Raw genomic sequence first — 21,978 nt, 5'->3', positions numbered from 1 at the left:
TAGCCTAATTATGCATCTCTTGAAATCCAGTCATGTCAAGGACCTATTTGACAACAATACAAAAAAAACTGTGATAGATTATTGTGTATTATCATAATCACGAGTGCACATGGTTTTAGAGATGCTTATTCGAAATAAGTAAAGTCGTAGCTGTCTAGAATGCTGTGTTTAGAGCTTGAGACATCTACACACGATCTGTGAAAATAATAAATGTTGTATTAGAGCGCCCTCTAGTGTCCAGAAGCTTTTCCTTCAAGTCATAGCCTATTTAAGTTCAATATTGGGTTTATAAACAATATTTCCCCCGATTAATTATAACCCAGTCTCCCAGAGTAGGTTACTTAGGCCTACGACATTTAGTTATTGATTAAGAATTGCAAATATTAACGACAAATGAATTGCTTTGTTGTTTAGGCATCTCTTGCTCCGCTCACTGTGTGGACAGGTGCTCTCGCTAAGTAATATTGAATGAGCTGTCCTTGAGCATCTGTTGTTCCACCAACTCTCAAAGGTAATCACAGTAATGGACGTCTAAGTTATCTACATACACACATAAATAAATATGTTTCCGAAGAACTCGCTCGCTAATCAATCGCGCGGCTGCATCTGTTGATGGTGGTTTGGGAAGTGCAGCGGCTGCGGAAGATGAATGCGCGGATCGATGCCTGCAGCCAATCAGCGGCTGCGACAGTCACTCTGCTGCCGCGGGACACGAGCACTGGCTACCCGGATCTGGAAGAAAACTCGCACCAGTGTACACTTTTATATAGGCTACTGTCTATGAGTGTACACACCATGATGAAAATAATAATAACAATAAATTAGATAGATAGATAGATAGATAGATAGATAGATAGATAGATAGATAGATAGATAGATAGATAGATAGATAGATAGATAGATAGATAGATAGATAGATAGATAGATAGATAGATAGATAGATAGATAGATAGATAGTAGGTAAGTAGATAGATAGATAGATATAGATAGATAGATAGATAGATAGATAGATAGATAGATAGATAGATAGATAGATAGATAGATAGATAGATAGATAGATAGATAGATAGATAGATAGATAGATAGATAGATAGATAGATAGATATCTTCACTCCATGGGGGTCCATGCTAATTTAACAAAAATATATTTTTTTTGATTTATCTTTTGCCCTTATGAATATTTACCAGTTAACAGCCTAATTTAACTGTGTGATGAGTAAGATTATGGTCACGAGTCACAGGCAAAACCACTATTGACCGACACACCAAAAAATTCCCGGTGATGGCCAGTCACCTGTGTATACAAGTACATGTCAAAATAAATACAATTAAAAATATTAATTTAAAGTAATAATAAATAAAGAAGTACACAAATAATTACATTCTTAAAGGTATACCAGAAGAACGTTTGTGGGTTAACTAAAGTCAGTAATTTGCCCATGCATTAAGTCAGTTGTAGTCTTGTTGAAGTAGGCACAAATGAACCGTTACAAAGAGGATGGATCAGTGCGTATAGTAATAATAATGTTAAGAATAATGGTGATTTGTATCATTAATTATCATGCGAAATTTATCTTTGAGCATCTTTTTTTTTTGTCTATATAAAATGTTTTCTGGTGACGAAATATGCCACAGAGTATGTCATATACAGGCATAAATAAAGCTTAACATGACATATGAAGTGATCTATCCATAGCATACACAGACTTTTGTGAATTTACACAAGGAGCATATGTTCGGATGTCTAATTCACTCCTGTTTAATATGGTGACACTGAGACCTCAGATAAGTCACAGTGCTTTCTCTGTTCCTGCTTTTGAAGGTTGTGCCGGGGTGTCTCGATGCTTCTCTGGGAGCCTGTCTGAACCTCATAAGAACTCATCTGCCTCAAGACTGACAGCTCAAGCCTGCCTTTTTGGGCTAACCCCTGCTGCTGAGCAATATTCATAAATTTAATTTCCAATCTTCTCTGCCTTTTATTAGTTTGGGTGTTATTAAATGAGATTGCTTCATCTTAATATATATCCAGAGCCAGAGAACGTGTCTGGGAGTCGGTACTCAAATCCAATAACATGGCCTGTACTTAGTGCACGGCTCTAATAAATGGTGGCGTGTGTGATGCATATGCGGACATAGAGCCCACATCACTTACTTGCTCATTCACATACTGCAGACAATAATGTGTGCACTGTCTTTCAAAGCAACTCTGCCCGAGTCTAAAAAAAGAACGTCGAGAGCATCCAGCCTAAAGAGAGAATTCTTCATATCGTCTGTCCATTGGTTATTAAAATTGAGTTTGCCTATGTTTTTGATTAAACCTGGTTGTGTAGACACTAGTTTCGTAGTTATAATGTTATTCTGTGTTGATCTGTTGAGATATAGACTACCTAACTAACAATAGTGAAATATGACACTATATCATTCATGCTGACTGCACAAAATTTGATTATATTTCATTTCGTTTCATTGATTATTTCAATTCACAAAAATCTCCTTTTGGAAAGACGTTAAGAAATGTATTAAAATAAATTCTAAGAAGTTCTTTCGGTTTTCTTGGAGAGAACTTCTTTTTCAATGCAGAAGTAAAATATTCTGTTTATGTGCCAGACATCTGTTTTATTAGCCATTTTATAAAGCTCCACACATTAAAAGTAAGGTACAAAGATAATAAAAACTGAATGGTTGTTGTGTCCTGGTCTTTGCACCTGTTTGCTACATATTTTAAGGTCTCCGCTGATGGAGTTGTATTGACTCTGGCACTGTCACAAAAAAAACATGGGTCCTAGTAATGTTTTCCTCGGACGGCCACGATAAAACTGAAGCCTCCAGATCGCCAGGTTTATATTATTGGGAAACTCGCTGATCAACCCAATAGAAAACACCTCAAAGGTCACATTTTTAAGATTTTTTTACTGCAGAACTTTGTGAGTCTGGCCCCCGTCTGCCCTGCAAATTCTTAAGGTCAGAATGAAATGTAACTTGTGATAGTATTTTCTTTGCTATTGTGACCTATTGAAACAACTTTTCAAACAAGAAAAAATGAAGGGTGGGACTTGATTTTGTCAGGATGGTTGTGGTTTGCTGTTGCTGTGATTTCATGTGAGTGACAGGTTGTTCCGCCCTCACGTTAAGAGTCACGTCATCAGAGAAGAGATTGCAAGATTGAGGAGAAGTTATTTTGATTAACTATTTTGAGAGCACATCAAAAAAAAAAATTTGCAAGCACGGGGGCGAGGCCGAGAGCCATAGGTACGAAGCGGGGCCGGTGGCACGAGTGCTAATGAACATCACCTGCGCGCCACACCGGTCTCGAGTCTCAAGGAGGAGCTCCAGAAGGATAAAGTGATGACAGTGAAGGATGAGAGAGGACCAGGCCAGGACTTTATGTTGTTGTTTTGTTTTAGTTTATGCAGAAGTCGTTTGTGAGGGGCTGCCGCTTTACTTTCGCTTTGTTGTTTGTTTATTTTGTCATTAAAAGTTATCTTTAACATTTGCCGGTTCCCGCTTCCTCCTTCCCTTATCAACGAACTTTGTTACATTTGTGCCGAAAACCTGGGAGGAAGGAGGAACGCGCTGTCAAAGGCTGAGTTTACACTTGGCATTAACATGTGCTTGATCGGATCATAAGCCAATCAGGACACGATGGATTTACACCTGTCCACATCAAGTGGTTTCTGTACAACCGATCGGATCTCGCATTCCAGAAAAAAAGAGAGAAAAAAGGATTGCTTCAGTGCAAAGTTGACCTTAAGTGGTAGGTTTTCTTTTAAAAACTATTTTCATTCCGGGGACATTTGACATATCTTGCAAAATGAGGAGGATGAAGAGGCTGCGAGTACTAATAATGTAGATGCCGTGGAAACAGTACAGAGAAATGTATGGGTCCAAGAACGTTGCCAGTAGTGGGGAAAATGCGCGTTCTTTACAGAAAATTAATGGTTCTGCAACTTACACAAAAGTGTAAATGCAGCCAAAGAGCCCTCGTCGTTATGGGAAATCGGCAGTGCCATCGAGCAGAGTGTGCCGCTATGGATGCTAAGGTGGTGGGCTGGAGTGACTTTCCGGGGTATGAACGAACTAGCTGCTGTCCCCCATGGGATTTGGGAGGGCTGTTGCCATCCGAGTGGGGACAGAGGAGTCCCCGAAGCCGGAGAACCGTCACCGTCCAACAGAGGGTCAGAGGGCCATCCACGAGGGGAATCCAGCGCCACTACCAGTCATCGCGGCAGAGTTCACAGTGTGTTTTGGGAACCGGACCCAGACCCAGATTTTTTTGTTATGTTTTTATCTCGGCTTTGTTGCTTTAGCCATAGAACGCAGTCTCGTGTATGCCCCCTGGCCTGTGAAAGACGATGAGGGTATGTGCAAGCAGGGCAGAGCCGAGAGCTGTGGGAACAGAGCGAGGCCGGTGCCGCGAGTGTTCATTACCTGCGTGCTACACTGGTCTATCCCACGGAGGAGGGATAAAACAGGAGGGACAGTTATGCTCATTTATGTTGTGTTTCATTATGTTTATTTGTTTATCTTTACTTTCGTTTTTTGTTTGTATATTTCTTGGTTAAAACTGTACATTGGATGTTCGTCGGTTCCCGCACTCCTTCTTCCTTGAACATTGTTACAAAATAAAAATAATGATGTGCACGGACAAATCATTTGCCATAAATACTGCAATATTCCCCCCAAAAAATAAGAATCACCGATTTCGATTGCATGGTGACTTTAAAGACACATGCTACTTTCCTGTTTCTAGTATCACACTTCAGATTCGCTCTCTCTCATGTAATTCAAACGCAACTTATGCCATGCATGTGTAATGAGTAATATTATAAAATGATTTAAACTCAAACATGTGTATAGGTGGAATAATGGTCATTATCTCAAAATAAATCCCTTATACAGGAGGTTTTGGTTGTGTTTGACCACAGCTGAAGAACAGTACAGTGTCTCCCCCCTTTGTCCATACTAAGACACAACACTCTCTCTTTCTCTTTCTTTTCCTCTCCCTCCTCTTTCCTCTTCATCTGCATCACAGGTTGTCTGTTCCTGTAAAGGTTGCAGCTTAGGAAAGCTTAGTCTACTCTGTGAATGACCTTTGCTTTTAATATGAATATTTCTCTTTCATTATTACTATCATATAGTAAAATCTATGCACATGATCGGGCACAATAGATCTCCTTTTCATTAGTGCAGTAAAATGCCAGCCAGGCAGTGTAAGGGACTTCCAGCCCTGCCAGATTATTCGCTTCTCCGTCTGCCCTTGCTCCCTTAACCACCTCTTGACAATGAGAATTAATATGCGTGCAGTTCTGCTGCTCTCTATTCTCGCTGGAGTTCAATAGGCAACTTTATCAGGGGGAACATTATTGAGAGCTTTGCCGAGAGCTTCTTCATCACACTCACATCTGAGCTGGCCCAACACTTGTCACTGTCAATCATAAGGTGATAATACACTGAAGATTTCCTCATTTGGTTTAATAAAATCTCCAGGCTTATTTGAACTGCAGTCATTATAGCAAATAATTGCTGCATTGAGGTGCTAGCCGGGCCATAGCCTAAGGGATAAGACAAGACTATTGCTGTGTGTGGGACTCGGTTGATGTTTTTTTCCCTCCTCTTTCCTTTCCCCAGTTGTGCATATTCCAATGAATATTGCATCTGAATCCAGCTCTGGCTTTTCTTATTCAAACTAACATTGTTATTACTTATTATCTAGACGTGAAGTCATTCGTTTTGCCTGCTTTATGGCTTTTGCTGTCGTGGCATATTTCACTGGGGGGCTGCCAATTGCAATTTTTAACTGTCATTTAAACCAAATTGCAGATCAGAATAAGCAGGCCTTTGGTGTCTCAGAGGAGACACAGAGTGATGGAGAGGATGAGCACTGGATATTTTTCATCTGCAGCTTGAACACAATGACCTACCGAGTGTCTGTTTTGTAGTTTGATACATTAATCAATACTATAACAAAAAAAGGACAAAACAATAACCCAACCACTTATTATATTAGCTTTTTTCGTCTCAGGAAGCAAAACTTTGTGTAAGGCTCAGACAAAGCCTGTTAGAAATCCATTATTTTAAAGTCTTCTCGAGTTAACATTCAAAAAGCATTTTAAACAGGTATTCCTACTCATGTTAAGGTATAAATGGAAGCACAAAAAGACAAAATAACATGTGCTTAATTTTTGCTACGTTGACCTCTCTCTGTCAGACCTCTCCGTTGAGCTCAGACATTACAACCCATGAGAGATAGTACCAATGTTGACTACAGAAAAATACACACAAATATTAAACTATTTCATAGCAGAATATATAACAAATGCAGTGTTTACTTGTTTTTACTCAGTGTCAGGCTCTCATTGAAAAGATCAGTTTGAAGTCAGATTGAGCCAAATTATGTAATTTTCTATGCTGTTAACATTATTAACACTTCCAGGTCAGGTAGGCCAGAGGGTATTAGTATTTGAGGCTGAGTGAAATCAACTTTTTCATGTCCAACCTTTACATTTTAGAAATGCCACTGGGATCCAGTCAAAATCATTCTGTCAGTGACCTTGCTTTGTTTACTGGGCTGGCTGCATCAAGAAACCACAGGCCAATTACTTATATTAACAGACTGTGTTGAAAAACAAAATGGAATTAGATAATTAAACAATAATTAAGTCAATAATTAACTTCCACTTTCAGTCCTGGACAATGTCATTTCCCTCAATTAGGTAAATCGGTGAAGCAGTAAATTACTTTTTTCTTTTTTCCTCTATGTTCCTCATAAATTATTATTAGGCATATCCCTCAAGAAATCAATCAATCAATCAATCAAGCAGGTGCCAAATTTTACAGTGCAATTACTCCAGAAGTAAGCAGGAAAACTCACAAGTTACTGCAGTAGGCCACCATGAAATTGTCTATAAAAAAAAAATGGTGACCATGTAATGACAGCATCAATGACAGTCTTGCCAGAAGGACACGACTACTTTTCAAAGTAAAAGCCTATGTGCCTAGAGAGGATTAAATTAGGCAGTTATTTGTGGAGATTGTTGATTTAGTCTTATTCTGAGTATTTGACTCCCTCTGTTGTCCTAAAGGGGGCATTGCAAAACCAGTCACATCTCTTGTCGATGCCAATGTAATCTGAACATGTAGGCTATTTCATTCTTTGCTTTATTCTAAAACCTTGGATGTGGAAACTTTCTTATTTTTTTATTTATTTTATAAGATAACTGATATTTCACCTACAAAAGACGTGTAAAAGCACAGGAATATTTGAAGTATTGTTTTACAAAATTAATATAAAGACAATAGACATCCTATTATTATAACAAGTAATATAATAAATTAAAGTAATGGTTAACTTTAAAATGTGCACTAAGGCTCGTAATTAATAGACCTCTTATTATGTATGAATAAAGCTACCCAAGAATCTGTTTGATAAATTCACATAAAACCACGATTAAAGGGACCAATCCGAGTTTACTACCTTGGTCTGATATGATATACAGGGAAAAGCACCAATAGAATCTACCGCGCGTCTCTATAAGCCAATGACAGCACGTGAATCCATTCCGTGCAGGCAACTGGGAGGGTGGATACTACGTGTTTTAAAAACGTGTGAAATGTCCTGAGTTTAAGCACGGTAAGTTTCTCAAAGTCCATTATAATGTATAAATGTTTATGAACGTTTAACGGAGATACGCCATGTATATCATACTGTAAGATCAAATGTACAAATCGCGTCAGTTCATACGCTCAGCTCACAACTCGAGATAAAAACACAGGATGTATTTTGTCATCTGGTTTAAAACAACTTTCCGACACTTTGCGGCAGATGCCATTCCCAGACGATTTTAAATTATCTAAAGTGATCGGTATGTACCTAATATTTGCTGTCTAAACGTTAACCTGGAGACATTTAACCTTGTGGATTGCTGTATTTAATGTTTGATGGGGTGAGGAGCTTGTCAATCACAATGAAATCCAATCACCGCCCCTCAGTTGTGTTTATGTCCCGCCTTTTCCTGTCAAGTTAGTTAGAGGTGTGTTCAGTATTTGTCTGAGATTATTCGGATAACAGTGTCGTCGGTGATTTGGTTAACGGTGCGGCATTAAAAAGCAGTCTCAAACAATTTCACACCTGGACAAGTTACTGTGTGACATGTCTTCAACCAGGTGACAGTATTTGTCGCAGGTAAGTGGAAGCCCGTTTGTTACAGAGGTTTTGCTAAATGAAGGCTAGTCTAGTCCAGTTCTAATAGCTGCTACCGTGTCAGTAACTTACCTTAAACCATGCTTTAAAACTCTGTTATCACCTAGAGAACACTTTATTAATCGCTAAAGTGTACATGTCATGAAATAAAGCTGTCTGCAGTGGGTGTCAGCAGGTAAACATGAAGGCAATTGTCTTATGAGGAGTCAGAGCTCTTGTTTCTAGTTGAGGCGGTTCTTCCTGTGTGCCAGGCTTTGATATCTGTCATGTTACTACTGAAATTTCACTCACCTTGGTTATAATTTGATATTAATTTTTAGTTTAGGTTTTATGTTTGTCTCTTAAGACCGTGCTAGATCTGGCTCTACGTGATAAGTGAAATGTAAAAATTGAGTAATGTAATTTTCTAAATAATATTTTACACACATTTCTTATATTAATTGTTCACAGTATAAATTGGGTCTTAATACACGCATATCGCTGACTGTTAGGATGTGGGTCCCTTGCATGAGGATGCTCATATTTGGGGGTCCATGGCAACTAAAAGATTGAAAACCCCCGCATTATACTGTAGCTCACTGAAGTTCTCACTAGCACCGGCAACAACATGGTTATTGGGGATTGGATTGCCACCAGCTGCCATACAGCATCAGGTTGCCCATTGTGTTCTTCAAATATCCAGGCTCTCATCAGCACTTTCTCTCTCTCTTTCTTTCTCTCACAGCAAATTCTTCGGATGCCACCAAAAAGTGGAAAAGCATACACCCATCAAGAGCTCAATGAGTAATGAACCCATTCTGGAGCATGTCGACAAACGCTGGTCGTAAGGTAAAGTATGGCAGTCCTAAAGGTCTGAACAGGCTTTAAATTTAAGCCAAAACCTGGCCCGTCTCTGAGAATGCTTGACTTGATGCTGCCTGACCCGACCGGTGCTGTTAAATTTGAGGCCTGAATCCAGCCCGAACCTGTCTGCCGTGTTGTGACCGAGTGCGATATATATAATTATTAGTTATAGTTAAAAAAAATTAAAACCGGAACCGACCCAAAAAGCGTAAGTTTTTTGGGACCCGTCGACCTCGGGTCTTGTAGCAGAACTCTAGGATATATATATATACATACAGTCGTTCTCAGAATGAATCATACCCCTGGTAAATATGATCAAAAATGGCTGTAAAAAAAAAACTGCATCATTTATCCTTTTGACCTTTGATTAAAAAAATTGGCAAAAGTCTAACCTTTCATTTAAGTAAAAGAATTGAAAGTGGGGGGGAAATCACATTATTAAATAAATGTTTTTCTCCAAATCACGGTGTCCACAATTATTAATACCCCTAGAATTTTTTATGACTAAAGTATCTCTGAACTATATTCCCATTAATATTTACATTTTTTTTTAGCACACCAGGGTGACTAGGAACATAAAATTGGCTGGCTATGACTTCTTGTTCACAGGAGTTTGAATATGAGGAAACGCAAAGGCCAAATTCCCTTAATCTTCCATCACAATGAGTAAAACCAAAGAATATAGTTCTGATGTGCAACAAAACATTGTTGAGCATCACAAAAGGTATATATATAAAATATGCCCACTAACTTCATATATTTGCATCTCATGTAAAAAGTACTGGCGTTTACAAGAATACATACAAGGTGGACTGCCTAGAGTTCTGTTACAAGACCCAAGCTTGACGTTTTTTTTGGGTCGGTTCAGGTTTGAGAAAATTATATATATAAATATATATATATATATATTTATTTTATAAATCTTGAGGTACTGCCTGACATTATGCAGCATATCTCAATGTCCTTTACCTGTAGTCTAAATGCACAGACTAAGAGGAATGGACTGGTTTACAACAGGTGACTTCAATAAGGAACTCACGTGGGAGGCTCAGGGTTTAAAGGTGATTTCGCCCAGATCAGTCTCTCTAAAGTCACAAGCTATTGTGTTTGAGGAGGGTGTTTTTAGTCTAGTGGCTCATTCTCCTAGAAACCCATTGATTAGTTTTGAAGTTATGGTTGTTTTAAACTCTTACTTAAGTCTTATAATTGCATTCAATTAATGCTTTTAACTTAGAAACGAAGTAACAGTTTGTTTGTTGCAAACTACAGAGGTGTTGTCTTCCTGACTTTGGCGTGGCAGCTGTCATAAAGACGTTAAATTCAGCTGTTTCTTAACAGACGCTGACTCATGACCCAACTGCTTTGTCTCATTGATTTATGGTAGACACTTAGACTAGCTGTTTGTAATTTCGTTGAGAGGTGTATTTGACTGTATTCAATGATTATTCCGCTGTAATTTGTTGTTGTTGGCTTTATTAGAGGCTATGTGCTGAATCCGTTTGCTGTGTTAGTTATTGTTTCCATTTAGCCCCTACTGCTTGTGAATTTCTGGTGTCTGATATTTACTTCCGTCTCTTGAATTATAGTGAGGCCCAGATGGAGTCTGCAGGGTTTTTTTTCTCTCTGTGCTAAGAGAAATTCTGCATAATGGATTCAAATAAGGTAAAATGTATTCGGCGAGTCTAACAGTGCTAGTTCATGCTTATTGGTAGATTAACGCATAGGCCTAATCATTAAGAAAAGAAAAAGAAAACAAACTTTCAAAGAGTTCTCCAATTCTGGGTTCTGTGATATGGATTTATAGTGTTTATAATGGTTGAATAGCATGTCTTGACTTATCAAGATCACATTTCACTCAAATTCAAAAGAAAGAAAATTAAATATGATAGTCTTTTTTTGTTATAAAACTCATTCTCTGATTCTAGTAATTTTTTTTACAGTTAAAAAGTATGACCGCTTGTTTCATTAACTAGAACATTTACTGCAATTAATGCATTTCTTTGAAGAAATAGTCTAGAACAGTAACGCTATTAGGCAGGTTGAGTACTAGAGAAATTTGGCCCTGGTATTTCCAAATGTTTAAAACCTTAACACTTGCAAACAAAAGGAAAGAGTAAATAAATATATATATATATATATATATAAGCTTAATTTGTAGGTGCATATGTGTGCAGAGATCTGACGCTGAAGAGCAGAGCGGTCCAGGGGAGCAGAGAGCCAGTCCAGCTCGTCCTCCGTTTGGTAAGAAACAGCTTCCCTCCATCCCGAAGAATGCCATCCCCATCACTAAAGCTGCCTCTCCGGCCTCCTCAACACAGTCTGCCAATGGCACCCACGCCTCGTACGGCCCTTTCTACCTGGAGTACTCGCTGCTTGCTGAGTTGTGAGTGATGCCCCGTTCTTATTCATTGGCTTTCCTAGATAATTGTACATGAGGAAGTTGGCACACCACAGCTCCATAAATGGAAAAAAGATTTATTGCTTGTTCTCACCAAAAGTGACTTGCAGTACCTGTCAAAAGTTTGTAAATGTTTTTTTTTTTTTTTATGTTTTGGAAAGAAGTCTCTTATGCTCACAAGGCTGCATTTATTTACCGGTAATTAAAAATACAGTAAAACCGGTAATACTGAGAAAACAATTTTTAATTTGTACTAATTTCAATTTTAATCAATTTAAAAATGTATTTTGTCTGCTATGATGATAGCTGAATTTCCAGCGTCATTACTCTAGTCTTTAGTGTCACATGATCCTTCAAAAAAAATCAAGCAGCGCCGCACAAGGATTTTCAACATTGCTAATAATAATAATAATGAGAAGAAATGTTACTTGAGCAGCAAATCAGCAAGTTAGAATGATTTCTGAAGGATCATGTAATGATGCTGAAAATTCAGCTTTGCCATTACAAGAATACATTTCTTTTTAAAATATATTCAAATAGAAAAGTTTTTTTTATTTGTAATAATATTTTGCAATATTACGGTTTTTACTGTATTTGAGGAAACTCTCTTTGAGGTGTTTGCCTGCTGGATGTGCACACTTTTTGTCTAATTTCAATTGTACAGGAGATCAGATCCACAGGCTTCCACAAGGTTTTGGGCAGTAATAGTTGTGACTTCTTAGTAGTGTTGATTTTAAATGAAGCTGTGCCTATAAAACATACCCAAGATGGAATAGGATTTTATCTTTATGTAACCTAACCATCTAAGAATATGCATCACACCTGTTATTCACATTTGTTATTCTGATTTTTCCCTGGAGTTGTATAGCAACATCTTTAGGTTATGCAGTATTTAGATTTTTAGGTGTATTGTTGAAATGGACAATTGTCTCTGTTGCAGTACATTGGTGATCAAGCAGAAGCTCCCTGGTATCTATGTACAGCCTTCATACAGATCAGCACTGAGTAAGAATGTCTTCCTCCACTCTCACGCAGAATGTTCTTATGCTGCATTCCATTCAACTCCAAAAGAATTTCCAACTTCCTGCCTGGAAAAGTGCAACAGAATGTGCAGTCAATTAACTTCTACTTGGAACCTTGTGTGGAATTCTACAACTATGTCAGGATGAGGATGCATTGTCACGTGCATATGCTGGCATGATTAAAGGGGGGGTACAATGGTGTTTCATGTATTCAGAGTTGTTTACAGTGTTAAAGAGATGGATTCTCATGCTAATAATGGCCAAAGTTTGAAAAGTTATTTTGAACGAATAACAGAGAATTTCTGTGCTAAAAATCATACTTCCGGGTTGCAACACGTTTCGGCTGGTTTTTTTCTATCGTAGATCTAATGACGTAGACCAGAGTGGAACTCCTTATATGAGCATTGCTCTCGGAAAAGCGCGTTCACGCACACGTCGACCAGAGGAGAGAAAGACCGCGCTTATCGACGCGCTACTACCGGAAATCATCATCAGCAGCGCTAAATAGGAATGGTTGATGTCAAGAATGTCTCCAAAAAAGTGTGTTTTGGGATGTGAGGGAGGGAAGTTTACCTTGTTCAGCTTCCCAAAGAACCCAGTGTTACTGGAACAGTGGATGCAGTTTGTATTTCCGGGACAGCAAAGGAGTTCGGCAAGTGCGGTTTTGTGTTCTGGTCATTTCAGTGACGAATGTTTTATTAACAAGGCCCAGGCCGTCGCTGGATTTGCAAACCGGTTGCAATTAAAACCTGGCGCGGTCCCAGTGATAAAACACCCCATTCATGTAAGTACAACGGTATCACGCTTGACTCTATAGCTCCGCCCACGCCCAGAATCAAGGACCTCGGCTTTTTCCGGATAGAATCGGAAAGCTGTATTTTTATTTTATAAATAAGATGAAACTAAAGACTTTTTGGAGATATGAAGGACACACTATTACTCTATAGGTACTCAAGATTAACATGAGATTGACTGAAACTAAGTATTTTACCCCCCCTTTAATGATAAATGCACACATTCAAGGAAATAGAATGCAATATTTTTTCACACATGCAAAACAAATGCTAGGATTGCTGGAAATTTGTTTTTGAATGGAAGACTAGCGTTAGTCTTTTTTTTTTTTATGAATAATTTGTGGAATTGTTAATGTCCAATAACTGAGCTGAAGAGTTAAATTGATTGCTGTATTGCTGATTTGCTCAGTCAAGTAGGCCTATACATCAATGTCTATTTTTTTTTTTGTTGCAGTGTGGTTTGGTGTGATTTTCATTCGACATGGCTTGTACCAAGATGGTGTTTTTAAGTTCACCGTCTACATTCCTGATAACTACCCAGATGGAGACTGTCCTGTGAGTATAGTATACACTTTACACATCTTTCCACTGAATTCTTTGCTGTAACATGACCAGGGCACTGTTACTGTTCATTCAATCCATGACTTGCTGGAATGTAGAGATGAAAAGGTATGAAAATTACATATCATGGTTATAGTGATCAAAATTATCACGGTTATCAATATTATGTGCTGGAAATATTGAAAAAGTAGTGATACACACAGTGAAATGATTTCACCAAGTTTTATATCAAACTGACACCCAACAAATAGTCAGACTTTAATGCCAAATGGAATGTTGAATACTTCAATCTTAATTCTGTAACTGATGATGTGATATGATGACATCAGGGTGCGTCTAGGAACAGAACATTACTGGCTAGCCTGGCTCCGCCCTCCTACATACTTCCGCTCAATTTTCATTTTCCTTCAGTACTACGTCTGGGCTTACGGTATATTCTTGGGTTTTCTCCGATCAATTTTTTACCAGTCCAATCAGCAAACAGAGGGGAGTGGTTGAGAACGATGACGTTGAGGTTGTGCGTTAGTTTGGGTTGACATGCGTCACGAGACTCACGACCAAACGTTAGCGATTGGTTATGGCAGATTCAGAGTGGCTCTGGGCAGATCCAATAGTTTTAAACTTCAACCGAGTACCCGCCTTCAAGGAAGTTAACGCTTGTCAATAGAGAGTGGCCAGACTCGCTTTACAAATGAAATGTACGAGAGTCTGGTAGGACCAGGCTAATTACTGGCTGCCTGGGCTCTGAACCGGTTCAAGGAATGAAAACAAAAAACAGAAACGAACACAATGTTCTGAACAATTAAAAATGACCATTAACGACTTGATGATATTTTATCGTTCTGTTTTTAATATTTTCATTTGGCAGTCAACCAAGCTTGATTTAAAATAGTACGGCCTATGCAAATGTAATGTTGATGCATCCAATGCGAGTGAAATGCCTGTGCTCAGCTGTCAAGTTATCTAAGGTCGCAGTAATAATGTGCTAGCATTAGCTTTTGGATCTCAGGAGTTTTGAAAATGAATGGCAGGTATTATCTAGCGTCACGTGGTGTGTGTGTTTTAAACCAGCCAAAAAATGCAGGTTAGTGTAGAACCGATTCTATTCAGGAAATTCGCGGGAAAACAAACTATTTAAAAAAATGTATGGTCAGAAACTTGCATGTTATATTATTAATATTTTCCAGTGAATGTTGGAGATTTGTTTTGTTGAGGCAGTTAGTGGATCGCATTAAATTGATCAACTTACAGGTTACGAAGTTTATTGTAGCTATGTGGGCACTCAGTTTTTCCTGTCGTTTAATCCACTTAGCCAAAATGTTGTGTTCTAAAAGATGAAGTGCTATGCACAGTGTACAGGCTGAATTGGATATGACTAAGACAGCAAATGCTCCACTCCTCAAATACACAAAAAACGCAATGCTTGTAAAGGCTAATGTTTTGAGTAAAGAAAATGCTGTACTTATTTAAACAAGTACTTACTTATTTAAATATGTGCAGCAATTAATTCACGATTGAGCTGGGTGGAGCTACTGAGGAGCTACCTCAGCTACTGAGGTTTTCCAGACAGTTTGAGGATCCACTAGAGTTAGTGTTGTTGTGTCCCCCAGCCCCTTTTAGCCCTGCCCAACTTTATCAAGTCAGCAGAGGTGTTTATTTTATTTACGTTTCAATTAATTGCTCAATTAGTTTCTTATTCCAGGTCTGAAAAAGTCACAGAAATGAATAAGTACTTAAGTCATGGAAAGTCTATTGGATATAACAGAATATAGATAAGCTTACTCAGTAATCATGAATTTCTGGAAAAAATGATCCAGAGGGTTCCGAAAACTTTTGAACAATAAATTTAGAAGTTTTCACTATGGCCATATCTATTTGTCCTCTCAGTTTGCAGTCATCAGAAGAGCTAATATTTTTATTTTCTGTTGCATTTATGCGTGTTCTTTCAGAGGGTTGTTTTCGACACCCCAGTTTTCCACCCACTAGTGGACCCAGTCTCTGGCGAGCTGGATGTGAGAAGAGCTTTCACCAAATGGAGGTATGTTTAAAAGGAAATAAAGCCCTGCTGTCATTTTCAATTGTTTAAAGTACTTTATTGGCATGATTGTGTCTACATATAACATTTCTAAAGCATTATAGACAAAATAAGTAATGACAAGTAAAAAGAACTAATAAACTAACTAATAAAATTATTAAAGTAAGGTGCTTTAAAGGTGAAAATAATATTTTTATAGACATTTATAATTTTTGCCGTAATAGAGTTGCCATAGTTTAAAGGGGCTCAAGGTTATTTTGGCATTTTTTTTTTGTGACTATGGGGAAATTATTTTATACTTTATTTTATACTTTATTTATATTTCTCTGATTTTGCAGACGAAACCACAACCATATCTGGCAGGTTCTTATGTACGCCCGCACAATCTTCTATAAGATCAACACCATGGACCCGCTCAACCCAGAGGCTGCTGTGCTGTGAGTGGTGGATTCTGTATCATTTGTGGAGTCCCCACAGTTTGAACTCTTCCGAGCACTAGCCTAACACTTGTGACAGCCACTGAATTTGCTTCTGCTTTACAGTGAAATGAAGTAACCACAATCTCTCTTTCTTTCGTGTTTGGGCATTGCCTATGTTAGTCTGAGCTTATTTTGACTTCCTGTGCATCTGAAGACATATGGTAGTTACAAGCTTAGTCCAACCTCAGACTTGGCTTCACACTTCAAGATGAAAGCTTGTTTAGCTCCCCCCCCATGCATTCATTTCCTCTTAGCTGTGCCTCCCAGTAGTTATAAGATTGTTTTGAAGTATTGTACTCTTGACTGCTTTTACTTACATATATCAATGCTGTCTGTGCAGGTATGAAAAAGACATCCAGCTCTACAAAAGCAAGGTGGTAGACAGTGTCAAGCTATGCAATAGTCACCTGTTCGATCAGCCCAAGATCGATGACCCTTATGCAATAAGGCAAGTGCAACACTCAGATGTGAGTTTTCCTCCATAATTATGGTCTCTTAGGCTATGTTTACACTAGCACAAGTTTTTTTTTTAAAGCATTTTTATTATCTGACACAGATTTGATATTGTTGCACACATGTACACAAAAAAGATATTTCACATCCATTCAGAGCCTCTATCAAATGTAGTTTTGGATACATATCTGATATCTGGACATCTGACCTGTGTCAAAATTGGAACTCCAAGCTACCACAAGGTGAGGGACAAGGTGAGGGACAAAGCGAGGCTTTCCCTTTGTTGTATTATGCAACCAGCGTTCCTGTATGTGCTCGTAAAAACTCACAGATTCTTTTGAGGTGAAAACGTTATATAGGCAAGATATTGCGCACACACAGAAACATTGAGGAGCACAGAAACTTGTTGAGACTCTGGCCCATTAATTTTTATTAATAAAATAGCTTTGCTACTGAAAGCTAAATTATATTTTTCAGCAACAAAGTGATAACGGTTTTGATAGGGCTGACACCGACTCAACTTTTCTACAAAGATGAAGTTGACGATACTGACTCGCCATCTCCGCATTATAGTGAACGCATCTTTCATATGGTTTACATAATCAGAGAGTATTTCTTTTCGATTTGAATTGTTTCATTTAAAAGTAAGCATTTCAAGCTTCCTATAAAAATATTTCTCACTCTGTGAGGCAAGTAGCCTATACGCTGAGTTTCGGTTTATTTTTGTGAGCGCTCCAGTTCACGGAGATCGAGACGGCAGAAATTGCATCCTGTGTTTTCTTTATTTTACAAAAGCACAATGTTTTTTTGTTTTTATTATGTGTACACAAATAAAAATAGACCGTATTAAGTAAATGTATTACTTTTGACTATGACCAAAAAGGGCTGAGTATTTTAAGACGTTTCTGCTGTAAAAATGTAAGTGATCGCGATGGCGTTTTCATGTCTTGCAGTAAAGCTTGCTAATACTTAAGCTTCAGTGCAAAAACAGTAGTAATAGCATGCATTTATCTAGGTTAATGTTAGATAGAGTGGCAATGTAAAGTTGCTACTACTTGTATGTTTCAAATGTTAAGCATATTTGAGGTCGAATGATGGGTGAACGTTTGGATTTCCTCCCCGACATACTGTAATTACCTAGCCTGGGAAAACCCAGACCACTCTCAGTTGTAACTGAGTTAGGGTCTGGCAAAGCTCCATAGACAATTAATTTCCACAGGGGCGTCACCAACGGACGTCGGATAGATCTAAAACCAATCAGAGCGATGAATGACATGACGTATGCAGAGCGACGGAGAAACATCTCGAGACTCTCAGCAATTCTCTGTTTGTGTTAACGAAAATGACAATTTTAAATCGCTTGAAACAGACGCGATAGCTGATTCGAACGAATGATGTTGTGATGTTCCACGGCGGCATCCATCTTTGTAATGTACAAAATCTGCGTCACCGTCTCTGCTCTGTCGTCATCGTGTAAAGCCCGCCCCAACGTTTCTGATTGGTGCCACGATTTCGACGGATTGGAAATGGGTTTCAATGGGCTCTTTGCCAAACCCACTTGCAGAGCAAATCTAAATTTGCCGGAAGTGGTCTGCGTTTTCCCAGGCTAGTAATTACCACAAGAACCAGCAGGTAACGAACGATCTGTCCTTCACAGACTGCATGACTTTATTAATGAATGAATTAAACTCACAGCTGAAAAAAACTAAAGAGATCACTACCAATGGAATTTATTCTAGTATGTACAGGGATTCATGTAAAAGCAGATGTCAGATATGAGTCATTTCTTAAGTGAGTGTGAAAAGGCTAGACAAAAAAAATCTGATATGGTCAAAAGATCTATGGATTAAGCCTTGCAGTGTAAATGCAGCCCTACTGTTTGAAACCTGAAGTCATTTGTGAAAATGAAACCAGGAGTTTGTTATATATAGTGAGGTTAAAAGTTCAGCATTGAGTCATCAGACTGGACATCATCTCATTTGTTTTTCTGTATCTAATATTTGCATTTTCTCTCTGCAGCTTCTCTCCGTGGAATCCAGCGGTGCATGAAGAGGCAAAAGAGAAGATGTTTGCACATAAAGTGAGTGTGTGACGCTCCCCTGACTGCTCCTCACAACCAAGTAAAATCTGGCTTCTTCCTGGTATCTGATGCATGCCTCATTTTAAATCAGTAGCTTGTGTGTGTGTGTGGAACACTATTTTCGATCGTACATCCTGTTGTCTTTTTCTACGTACTTGTGGGTTAGTTAAAATGTGAATTATTGTGAAAATATGAATTGCAGCCTCTGTGTTTGTGACCAATGGCCTTCTCTTGTTGTTATAGCGGCGACCAGATGATTATAACAAAGGACTGCCAGTGTCTGGGCTGTCTTGGGTGAAGCCTGGTTCCACTCAGCCTTTCAGCAAAGAAGACAACCCCCTTCAGACGTGAACCTTCAGTGCTTCTGTCTGTCCACCAGGAGGGGCGCTATGCTACTGTGGCTGCGCCTAACTACATGTATAGAATTCTGATGCAGTTCTATGAACTTCATCTTCATTTGTAAAACCCTTGCTCAGCTTTAAAAGAAAATCATTTTAAACTGCTTTAATGGCTTCAGAACTATAGACATGTTCCCAGTATAGAACTAAAGACCCCACTCGTTCATTTCAATGCTAAGGCTTGAACGCACAGATGGCACAGAGATGGTTCTAGCCAATAATGTTACTTGCACATGTTTTCAGGCACAACAAACCACCTCACTTATTTGTGTAGGTCATGATCTTCTAAATGATGAACTTGGTTTTCTAACAAATAATTTGATCGTTTCCTTTGGTTTTCCTTTCCCCACAAACTTGGTTAATAGTCTTAATATGAAACGTAAATTAGCAGACTGGGACAGAATGCTTTTTTCTCTTTTTTTGCGTCTTGATGTATTTGGGTTGATTTTTTTTTGTGTGTGTATTATGCTGTGTATGAAATGGTTTTAATGCAAAATACAGAGCAAGACAAATACTATTCAGTAAGACTAAGTTAATCCTTATTTTTAGTAATTCACTTTTATTGTGTCCTAATGGTTTGATCTAAATGGGTTTGATGTGTAAATAGTGGAGCAGTACAATTAAATGAATGGCCTCTATATCAGAGTCCATAGCTGATTTATATATCTAGCTAGAAATTTACTATGGTTGACTTTTTTTTTTTTTTTTTTTGGCTGTCTTACAATGCTTTTATTTTTGGGCAGTTTCAGCTACAATGCTGATGTTAGCTCAGTTGTGTAAGTAAGGTTTTTTTTTTTTTTTCTGTTAAAGCCAATAAATGCATAAAGAATGAAACTGGTCTGATATTTTATTTAGTGGTAATACATTTTAGTGTTGATATTTGCAATACAATGTTTTCCTCCATTTATGGTGAATGCATTATAAATCAAGAGAATAATAATTTAGTTCTGTATGGATCACAAATTTGGTGTTTGTGTGACATTTTTGTGTAGATATCACTGCTTTATTATTGGATTTGCTAAATACTGCTTGTAGTCAACATTTGAAGTGGATCAAAAAAATTCATCAAAGTTGACAAGAACGGGTATTGTTCACAATACATGTAAACTGATGAAAGGTTTTGATCCACTTCAAATGTTGACTCTGCGTGTGTGTATATATTTTGTGCGTCTATATAAGCTTATTATTTTTTTGATGTGAAAAGTGAACTGTGGTACCTCAAACTCTCCGCATTTTTAAAATCATGCTGTGATAAAGTGGCGCTGTGTAAAAATAGTAATTTTGATATTCATTTTGCATTTGACATGCTCCAGTTTCTGCTGATTTGTCAGTGTTTACAAATAACAGTTCCCAAAAGATCCACCAGAGGTGATCAAATATCAGAGGGACCGAAAGCAACTTTTCTCCGCTTCTCTCCTCCCACTGCTTCCACTACCATAGGCTGATTCACAATCGATGTAAAACCATCTCTGATTGGCTGACTTCCCGGCACGGCCATCTTGTTGTTTCAACTTTCTAACTTCATGTTTTGGTACTGTACAATCATGTTACAGATTACGAGTAACATTTTAAGGACATGATGTTGGCCTTTGTTAAAAACTCAACCCGAGGACTCAAACGTGCGTCCCAGTTATTCCAAAGAAATGAATTCAACGCTAACCAATCACAGAGGACTTAACACATATGCAAATGAACGTTTTATCATCATCCTACGTCAGCAGCGCTGGAACCGCTGAGGTCGCCCAGCCGCGATATTAACTACGCCAAAACTTCGCTATTTTATTCCTCGGTAAATGATCGCGCTGTCACCGGAGGATTTGGTTTCGTTTAGGTAAGTTCGTTTATTTGTTTCCTCTCCTAGACTAAAGATAATGTAGATGGTTATAGAGTGCGACAGTGCTGAAACTCAGGTGGCTGTCAGTTCTGATGAGAGAGAGAGAGAGAGAGAGAGAGAGAGAGAGAGAGAGAGAGAGAGCGTGACGTTCAGCTGCCTGAAGGGAATCCCAGTCTGGATGAAACACCCGTGGCACCTGAATTTAGGTAGACCGTCACGATATGAGCTCCACGTGAAAAGCTCGACACGGACAGGCAGCAAACGGTGGTTCTGAACTAACAGCGACCGAGCACACTCCAGAAAGTAGACCAATTGCGGTCTCCCGACGAACGTAACAGGAAAAAGAACAGTTTGTATTTCAAGGATTATCATGTTCCTTCGCTGTCTTGACAAACTTGAAGAGGACACACGTTTAAAGTTGGAAATGCTCCAGTGACAAGACTGAAACGCGCGTTCCAGGTGATGTTCTGGATGGTACACTGATTTCATCTATAATGGAGTGTAGATTCATACAGGTAATCTGCGAAGACAGAGGTGGGATTACAGGCTCGACCATTAGAAGATAATATCATATTAAGAGTTTTCTGACCTACGCTCAAAGTACTGTATAGAGGGATTCTTCAGTTAGAGTCACTTTTGACAGCTTTGTGAAACATATTCAAAATATATTTTGATTCATTTTTACTGGAGGAAAGATTTGATCATGACGGTGATCCACTTTCAAGTGAATTTTGGTAGGCTATATTTGATGGTGTGGATTTTTTTTTGATTTTTTTGTTGTTGATGATGGTGATTTCAACAATTGCTAACAGCAACTTGTGTTAGAGATGGATGGTTCATTTTGATCTTATAAAAACAAATTGTTTCTTTATGTATTCAAA

The 21,978-nt window shown here is 38.4% G+C and overlaps 2 protein-coding genes across 14 annotated transcripts in view; both read left to right on the top strand.

Annotated features, from left to right (window-relative positions):
• Window positions 1-7,433: 7,433 nt before the first annotated feature.
• Window positions 7,434-19,563, top strand: aktip (akt interacting protein). Of its 8 annotated transcripts, none has more exons than XM_079591262.1 (11): window positions 7,434-7,630; window positions 8,925-9,028; window positions 10,630-10,705; window positions 11,218-11,426; window positions 12,382-12,446; window positions 13,712-13,812; window positions 15,768-15,856; window positions 16,192-16,290; window positions 16,673-16,780; window positions 18,805-18,865; window positions 19,109-19,563. In XM_079591262.1, exons 3-11 carry the CDS (start codon window positions 10,691-10,693, stop codon window positions 19,214-19,216), a joined length of 855 nt encoding a protein of 284 aa, XP_079447388.1. In that variant the 5' UTR covers window positions 7,434-7,630; window positions 8,925-9,028; window positions 10,630-10,690; the 3' UTR covers window positions 19,217-19,563. The 8 variants fall into 8 exon arrangements, with proteins under 8 accessions (XP_079447388.1, XP_079447392.1, XP_079447386.1 ...); XM_079591266.1 differs by having other exon boundaries at window positions 7,453-7,630; window positions 18,805-18,905; XM_079591261.1 differs by lacking the exon at window positions 7,434-7,630 and adding an exon at window positions 7,828-8,182.
• A 1,416-nt stretch (window positions 19,564-20,979) lies between these two features.
• Window positions 20,980-21,978, top strand: part of chd9 (chromodomain helicase DNA binding protein 9) — a 74,576-nt gene continuing 73,577 nt past the window's right edge. For 4 of the 6 annotated variants that reach the window (XM_079605414.1, XM_079605416.1, XM_079605415.1 and 1 more), the window contains exon 1: window positions 20,980-21,094. Coding sequence is in view for 1 of the 6 variants with exons in the window: in XM_079605418.1 (XP_079461544.1) it covers window positions 21,592-21,612 (21 nt within the window). In the remaining 5 variants the exon portion in view is untranslated. Of the gene's footprint in view, window positions 21,095-21,260; window positions 21,613-21,978 lie in introns of those variants that run through there. The other 2 variants (XM_079605413.1, XM_079605418.1) reach the window with 2 other exon arrangements.

This window comes from Phoxinus phoxinus, assembly GCF_949152265.1.
Source record: "Phoxinus phoxinus genome assembly, chromosome: 2".
NCBI lineage: Eukaryota > Metazoa > Chordata > Actinopteri > Cypriniformes > Leuciscidae > Phoxinus > Phoxinus phoxinus.
This window is presented reverse-complemented; position numbering and strand designations above follow the sequence as displayed.